The 8264-nt window shown below is 37.0% G+C and overlaps 1 protein-coding gene across 1 annotated transcript in view; it reads right to left on the bottom strand.

Annotated features, from left to right (window-relative positions):
• Positions 1 to 373: 373 nt before the first annotated feature.
• TMC1 (transmembrane channel like 1) overlaps positions 374 to 8264 on the bottom strand; it is a 57145-nt gene continuing 49254 nt past the window's right edge. The window contains exons 15-20 of the mRNA XM_063180253.1: positions 7993 to 8060; positions 5911 to 6150; positions 3299 to 3424; positions 1654 to 1732; positions 1422 to 1557; positions 374 to 630 (exon numbers count right to left, since the gene is read on the bottom strand). Of these exons, the coding sequence (XP_063036323.1) occupies positions 374 to 630; positions 1422 to 1557; positions 1654 to 1732; positions 3299 to 3424; positions 5911 to 6150; positions 7993 to 8060 (906 nt within the window). The remainder of the gene's footprint in view (positions 631 to 1421; positions 1558 to 1653; positions 1733 to 3298; positions 3425 to 5910; positions 6151 to 7992; positions 8061 to 8264) is intronic.

The following is an 8264-nucleotide window of genomic DNA, read 5'->3' as shown; positions in this document are numbered from 1 at the left end:
ACTGTGCTTTCAGTGAAATGTTCTTCTTTGGAAAAGGAAAAGATATTAGGGACAAAATTTCAAGCTTTTAAAAAAAGTCAGCTGAATACAAATTGTTCTCCACTATTGTAACAAGTATCCCCAATAAAAATCTGTAATTTTAGCAATTTATTGATACAGACAACACATTTTCACAATGCCTTCAAATGCAAGAAGATATATGCCACGTTTTCTTCTGATGCTCCCATACTGCAGAAAACTGAAGCACATGGGCCTCTTCTATGCACATGAAGGCTTATGACAAACATAGCAAGGTTCTGCTCTTACAGGAGGGTGGTGGGTTTAGGACCACACTTCTATCCTTCAGTGTTTTCTTATATGTTCTTAAGGCTCCTTATCTGTACATGGGAGGGCCCCTAGGCATTCCTGGCTGCATCCCTGGAAGGCAAGGATTTCCAGGTGGATAACCTGGCATTCTCGGCCCTCTGGGCCCGGGTGGCCTTGTCACAGCTATGGATGGTGGAGGAAGGTTTCCTCCTCGGCTCTGTGGAGGATAGTGGCCGTTCAGCACAGGGCCAGGATGCTGAGAGGAGCTGGTTTCTTGTGGCTGGCCTGTCTTTGATCCATTGCCATCCTGTCCTTTCTTGTTGTCTGAAATATGTTTGGAGGACAGAATTAACAAATGATCATGCAAATCCGAAGCTCCTGACAGGGAAATCCAGCAGCTGCCTGACTATCCTAGATTGCAGTAGAAAGTCTGGGCTTCCCCTACCAAACCTGGGCTAATGCTCCTTCATGACCTTTTGCTGTATTTTCCACCCATTTTTTCTGCAAGGCTCCCATGTGGTTATGTGGGCAATTTGTCAAAATGCACTTCGTCTCTCAATGAAGGCAGTAATTACACCTGGCTCTTCCAAAGACAATCATCTCTCACCTGGGTTTCCCTCCTAGGCTTGACGCTGTTTAGTGGCTGTAGGGCATGTGTGCATGAAGAGGGAAAAGAAACAGTCAGTAAAATCCCTCAGGACAGACTGACACTCACCTGCCCCAGCCAGGCTTTCTGATAAGAGTTGCTTAATATGTTCTTACCACACCTTCTCCAGATGAACCTGGCACTGGTGATAAATACTTTCCTACATAGTTCTGCATTGACAAAACACAACAGAAATGTAGAAGATGTAGACTTTGACTGGTGTGTGATAGATAAGAAGGATCACTGGCACTTAGACCAGGCTTTTTTCAGCAGGGTTGTGATTTTCAGTTCTATATAGTTCAGCTTTTTACTTTAATGTTGCTAGGTATGGAATAATTTCTTAAACAAGCCAAAGAAAGAAATAGGCTAATACTTGTGATTCAGTATCGTGAAGGTGTTTCAGGAGATTATAGCAAAGGATCACACATGCATGAATTACTCATTATGAGACATTCAGAACAATTCTTACCATTGTTTGGAGTGGACTCATCTTGCTTGTCTCCTTTAGGCTTTGCTGGTGGCGGTTCGGTCTCAAATGGATTTTCCTCTTGTTCATTTGATTTCTGTGCTTTTTGTTTATTTCTTCTTTTATTTTCTTCTGCTTGCTAATGATAGGGAGAGAGATGACATTTTTCAGTGACCCCAACAGTCCCTCTAGTATTTAGTAAAATACAAAGAAATCAGTAATTCTCTATTCTTACACTTTGTAACTTCTTTTTAAGTTCCAAGTTAGCCTCCTTGTAGGATTTGGATGTTGCGTTGAGATAATAAAGGCTCAGGCTAAATTTAAAAAATAATAGTTTCTTGTTAGACAATGATTTAATTAGAAAACTGAGAACATTCCTTTAGCAACCATTATAGTTGTGATAATATAAGGCCTGTATCTTTTTCTCATTTATTGTGCTTAATCAATACTAGTATTTTGCACTATAATGAACAATGTGCTTCCTTACATTATTCCTTCTTCAGAAGGCACTGTTATTTCAGGGGGGAAAATGAAAGAAATTATTCTATCCATTAATATTCTACATTTAATCTTACAGTATTTAAGAAATATGTTTCATTAAGTAGTATTTAACTCTGAAATTACTTCTGTAGAATACCTTACAAAAGTTAACTAAGTCTCATGACATACCTTAAAAATTAGTAAATCATATTTATGAAAACTCCTAAACAAATATAGTAAACAATTGGAAATACTGTCAAGAAAACAACCAAAATCACATTCCTTTTGTTTTTTCCTGTTATTACTTGGTTCTTCTTCTAAGAAAAAACATAATATTTTCATTTTTCAGCGTATAGAATTAGTATTGTAAACACTTTATGAAATTAGTAGTTTTCACTATTCTGATTTAATAAGAAAACATCTGCTATGATGTCTTTAATTGACATAAGAAGTAAATAATTAATCAGCACATGCTGTTTCCTCTGCTTTGCCTGATTTTGCCTTGTATTTTTCCTCTTTCTTTTTTTCCTTCGGTTTATTTTTAGTGTCCTTATCCTTTACAGCTAAGGGTTAAAATAGAATATGGCATCAAGCGAACATTTACAAAATTTCATCTCAATATTTTATATTGCTCATATAAAATCCTTCTGTAATTTATATTGTGTTCTGTAATGTCTACATTTACTTGGAGTTCTGCAATGCAAAGTTAAATCCCAGTGTATATTTGTACAGAATTAAATTTTAGTTCAGCAGTATGCTAAATACCCAATATAATCCTATCAAGCAAGTTAAATGCCATGATAAAATAGAACTCAATAAAATCTCCAAGAGCAAATATTCCAGGGCCATTTTCTTTACCAATTACTGAATTATTCACAAAAACCTCTACTAGCCTTGTTTCACAGTCTCCAAAACTCTGTCTCACGTCCCTGTCCTAATAGTATAGAGTACGGTGTTTATCAATTAAAGGCACTGAAGATCAGGTTCACTGAAAGTTACTGAGAATAACTTTGCTCCATGATGTTCATATTTCTATTGAAATTGCTAAGGATTTACAATGGGCTGTTCTGCATTCTGGACAAGATGATCAATGTCACAGCATTACAAATTCCCTATGGGCCTTTTGCATTTTAATAGTTTTCTATATTTCGTTGTAGGAACAACATTTTTTAAAAGCATAACTAAACAAAAAAGACGCCATTGAACAAAAAAGAGATATCAACCTTTCTGCAAATGCGCATTAAGTGTGTTCAAAGAAAAGATTCATGAATTGTTCAAGTCTCTCATCACTGCACAATTAGTGCTGCATTTCTTAGATATTCAGGCAGTGATGATTCAGAGAGAAAGAAACTTATCGGACCTTAGACACAGCAAGCATTGAGTTAATATTCTGTACGTACACCATCAGCAATATAAAGGGCAGGATAAGTCCAGGGTTAGAGGCATAACCAAATACCTTCCCAAACCAGGAAGGAAAGTCGTGCTCCAGAGTTTCTGAAATGACTTCATACATTCTAGTCTTCCCACTATTAAACAGAAAAGTTGACAATATCATATACAATTATTATGGCAACCACGAATATATAAGCTAATCATGTCACATCAAACCTGGAAAAAGGATAATATAAGGTATGTTAACATTATTTAAACTTTACACTCTGGAGGGAATATTGTTTAAAGTAGTACTTATGTATTCTATGGGGGAAAGAAGACACCAAAATTCTTACTGTATGCTAATAGATTTTGCCAGGTTGCCACCCAAATTATTCCTCAATGAATCAGTGTATGAGTTGTGAACTCCATACCACCAACCAACGAATAAAGCATCATTTGTGCTCTATGAAGACATGGGGGAAAACATTAAAATCCTGGTTTTTATGTTTGACAAGCAAAAAGTGGTCTGCAATTATTTTTGTTCCACCCAGTTCTCCTCTCTCTTTGGTGTGTGACCAATGCTACACGAGTCAGTGGCTGTGTTTCAGCACATTTTTGCTGCTGTTGCAGCAATCTAGTTACCTTCATATGTAATTGTTCCAGCTTATATATTAAGTTATGTTCTCCTTACATGATTTTCCTTCTGAAGTGTATCAATAGATGTTCTGAAAATCCCCTTCTGCTTATTTTGCCTTTTTTCTATGCCTCAGGGCACAGAAGTTTGTCATTTTTAACCTGGACAAGACTGGTAGAATGGGTCTGTGTAGCAATTCTAATTAGTAGTTTTTACTTAGTTGTAGCAATTGTCACCAAATTGCCACGTGACTGTCCAGTCATTGAAGTTTTCTGTCACTGCTTTTCAGTCTGGTAAAGATTTTCTTACAAATGGGTGTTTTTCTAAACTGATTTTCAATGTTTACATTCTTCCAATTAATATTAAAATTTTGCAGGTGAAATTCTTCTCTTCTTTCTCTTTATTTGCCCTACCCACTCACAGTAGACGAGAAATTCCATTCTCAGCTCCCCTCATGCTCTTCAGCATGCACAAAGCTTTTTCTGCTGCTCTGTTGCTAATTCTGTCCTTTCTTCCCTACCCCTGACAGGTCTCTGTTGAATTGTGTATGTTGCTTTAATGAATGGACTATAATTAAAAAAAAAAAAAACCCAAACCAAAACTAAACCCTGAATGATCCACAAATTTCAAAAAGGATGGGACACTGAGTTACCATCAGGAAAATGTTTTGATTTTTAAATGCAGAAGAACGCTCTACCAGTATTTATTCACTGGCTATTCCACTGTAGCATTACTTATACTGAGGCTGAATGAACCTTTATCAGTTTCAAGTGCTCCTCATCAAAAGTTGCATTGAAGATTTCAGTTTTTGATGAAGAATATGACAGAGAAAAAGTGGCAAGAATTATCCTTCTCATTTTGAAGAGTAATCTCACCATTTAGTTAATACCCAATTCAATACCTACTGCTACTGAGATCTGACCTCAAATATTTCCTTCAATATATTTTTGCTAGGACTCAATAAAAATCTTAATGTGTATCTCTTATTTTGTTGTAAATTCTTCTCTAAATTCAAACAATTTTCTGTGTCATCAGAATTTTTGTCATGTCTTGTGGTTCCCTCTTTTAGCTACCTCTGACTATTACAATGACAATCTCTGTTATTCTGCCTTTCACCAAATTTAATGTGGTGAGGCTTCTGCTCCTTTACAAAGTGCACTGGAGATCACACAGATGTCATTTTACAACAGTAATGTATTATTTAAACCTTTCCTTTGCAACCAGAATGCCTCTTTTACAGTCCTCCCACTCTTGCTGTGTTCATATTTTGTTCAAAAATAAAGGCAAAAGATTTTTAAAATTTTTAATTTCTTGTCTTGTCTGTTGTCAAGTGAGACAACTCATTATAAATTTATCTCATGCTACCTGGCAGGTAAAGATGATTCAAATGATCCTAGATTTTCCAGGTACTGTGCACAGAAGGAGAAAGTGTGGCAAAGTCTAAACTACCTTGAATTCAAGATGTGTTTGCAGGGCATGCCTAGATGTTTAGAAAAGATCCATGACTATAGAGGCCTTGAAGACTTCAGAAACAAATTCAGCTTTCACAGTGGTAATACAGACTCATGAAATTCTGGAGAGAGGCAAGGCCAAGACTGAACCACTGTATATTTATCACACCCTCAGGCATTCTGATCTGCCCTTCATACAGGGCATACAGACATTTCCTGAAACTATCTCTTTCAAACACAGCAGGTCACTGCTGTACTCCATAAGAATAATTTTTCTTCATTGCAGCAGTAATTTTTTTTCATTGAAATTGACAAAAAGAAAAGCTTTTCTGTTCTACACCTCAGATAAAACTTGCTAAAGAATTAGTCAGTTTTCCAAGATTCCTGCTTTGGGAGTTATCCTCAATGAGAAATGCATCTCAATTAAACACTCAGCCTATCAGGTGCTAATGCTTATTATAGAGGCACTTTTTCATTACTGCATCATTCACTGTGATGTGTGGAAGCAGGTCATTACAACAATTGCAAAAGATGGAGGTAAAATGCAAAGAACCTGAAAGGACCACAGTCAAAAGATGGTGGGATAGAGACAATGGTGTACACAGCAGGCAGTGTGGAGAGAAAAAGGATGAAAAGCAGCATGGCCATGTAGAAGTTATTGGATCTGGAAGCCTTGAAGACTCGTTCCTGGGGGACGTTGCAGCACATCACTGCCCAGCACTGCAGATACATTGATGTGTGGAGGCGGAACACATTGATTGCTGGGAGACACGGAGCATAAAAAGATCCCATCCTAGAAGAGAAGCAAATAAATAAAATAACCACTATTTATAGGACTTCTGTCTTTCCAAGTATGCCACAGATTTCCTCTGTCAATATGCTTTGCAGACTGTACCCTTAGAAATTCATATAGCCAACTTTATGGGGTTTTAAAACTGGTCTTTTCTTGTTGTTGTTATCTTATTGTATTTCATATTTCTAGAGTCCCATACTATTGTTATGATATTCTTAAAGTCCATACCATCTTGCTGGTTTCCCTACCATGCAGCTCCTCTCTGCTGTGCAGTTCCTCATGGCTTCACAGGGGCACCTTCTGGGCTCTCGACCCACCCCCTTTTATCCCAGTGGCCTTCATGAGCTACAGCTGCTACCCAACCAAGGACCCCGCAGCTGTAGCTCATCCAGAGCAACCAGGACCCACCTATCCAATACATAAGACTCTCACTACATTTTCTCTTTTTTTAAAAAGGCTGAATGAGTACAAAGAGAATTATCTCTATGAACTTTGTTTCAAAGTTCTCTTTCTCTGCAAATTAAGTGAGGACTTGGTGAAATGTTATTCACTCTTAATTTTTCCAGGTAGCATCTTGCTTGTGTTGTGTCAAAGAAGGATAGCCTTTTTTTAAAAACTAGGTATGACCAATTCCTACAACTAGGTATAAACAAAATCATTTCATTCATAATTTATTATTTTTATTGATATACCAGCACTTTTTTTTGAAGGATATTTTTTTTGCTTGATTGACATTTATTTTAGCTGCTGTTGCTGGGTTAATTTAGTGCTTCATGCCAACAGTCTGTTTATTGACTTTGTTAAATATGTTTTTTTTCCTTGTTATATATGGTTGCATGGTTATGACACCGAAATATTTGACAACTTTTTATTTCATCACACTTTGTTTCTTATGTCATGCTGACTGAAGAGCATCTAAATTAATTTTCCTGGCCAAGTAGTACAGAATACAAGAGATTGGGAACCTGCTTCTTCCTTAGTCCTTGCTCTTGTTGATGAGGTGACAAGGTGAGCAAGCTAAGCTGCTTTGCCCCTGAGTGCCTCAGACATTCTATTTGGAAACAGGAAATATATTTACATTAGGGTTGGAAAGACCTTCTGAGTACAGAAGAATGACAGGATTTATTATATTAATGTATCCTCTTCCTCTTTTCATGTATCTTAAATGAAAAGATAAAGGGCTTTACTGAAGGGACGGCTTTTACCACACAAAAGTCTGATCAGCCAAGTTATATTAAATGTAAAAAATTAGGCCTTAGCAAGAGCTGAGAAGTCAAATGCTTGCAGAGAACAGTTCCTGAGGAAGACTGAGCATGTTGCATGAGGACGCTACATGCTGGTGTTCTTTACCAGTCAAGTAAAGTCCAAAAATAGAATGAAAATCTACACCTTTCCTCCTCTACATCTGAGGAGCAATGCTGCAGCAGTAGCATGTTTTAGATTCATGTGACTGCAGAGATAAGTATAAATACGTTTGCTTTAAGGCCTTTTTGCATAGGAACAGGGGAAAAGAATGGTAAGGTTCACTGAAAGGCTAAATTTCAAGGCAGAACACTACAGCAAGCAGTCAGTGACCAAAAGTGTAAATTTAATCTATGCAGATTTTAACTGGTTGGTCTTATCAACTCAGTGCAAAATCCTGATATATGTGGTCCAATAATCTCAGTCCATAAATAGTTTTGAATTGTTCCAACTGATTGCAATGTACCAGAGTTTGGTATATATTGCATATACTTCCATCAGATTAAAGAAATGGGATAGGGTCAGGATTTCAGAAAAATCCTTCACAGATACAGATAAATCCCTCCATCCTGCAGATACAACATGCTTTGCCACACCTACCAGATCATGCCTTGGTTAAAGATCAGTCCCAGCACGTTGCCACTTATATCAAACTCAGAGTATGATGGCTGAAAAAAATTATACAGATGTTTTCATTAGGTTTGCACAAAGTGTTTTGAAATGAGTTAGAGCAGATGAAGACTGTCAATTTGAGGAGTAGCGCCACACTGGCATCATGGTTCAAGGCTTCCTGTTGCATCTTATCAGTGAATCATGAAATAAATTATATAACTCAAGGCTACAAGGTAGTCTCTAATATAGTTTGCAGCATT

Source organism: Melospiza melodia, chromosome Z, assembly GCF_035770615.1.
Source record: "Melospiza melodia melodia isolate bMelMel2 chromosome Z, bMelMel2.pri, whole genome shotgun sequence".
Lineage (NCBI taxonomy): Eukaryota > Metazoa > Chordata > Aves > Passeriformes > Passerellidae > Melospiza > Melospiza melodia.
The sequence above is the reverse complement of the archived record's forward strand: the minus strand, read 5'-3'. Positions and strand labels throughout refer to the sequence as shown.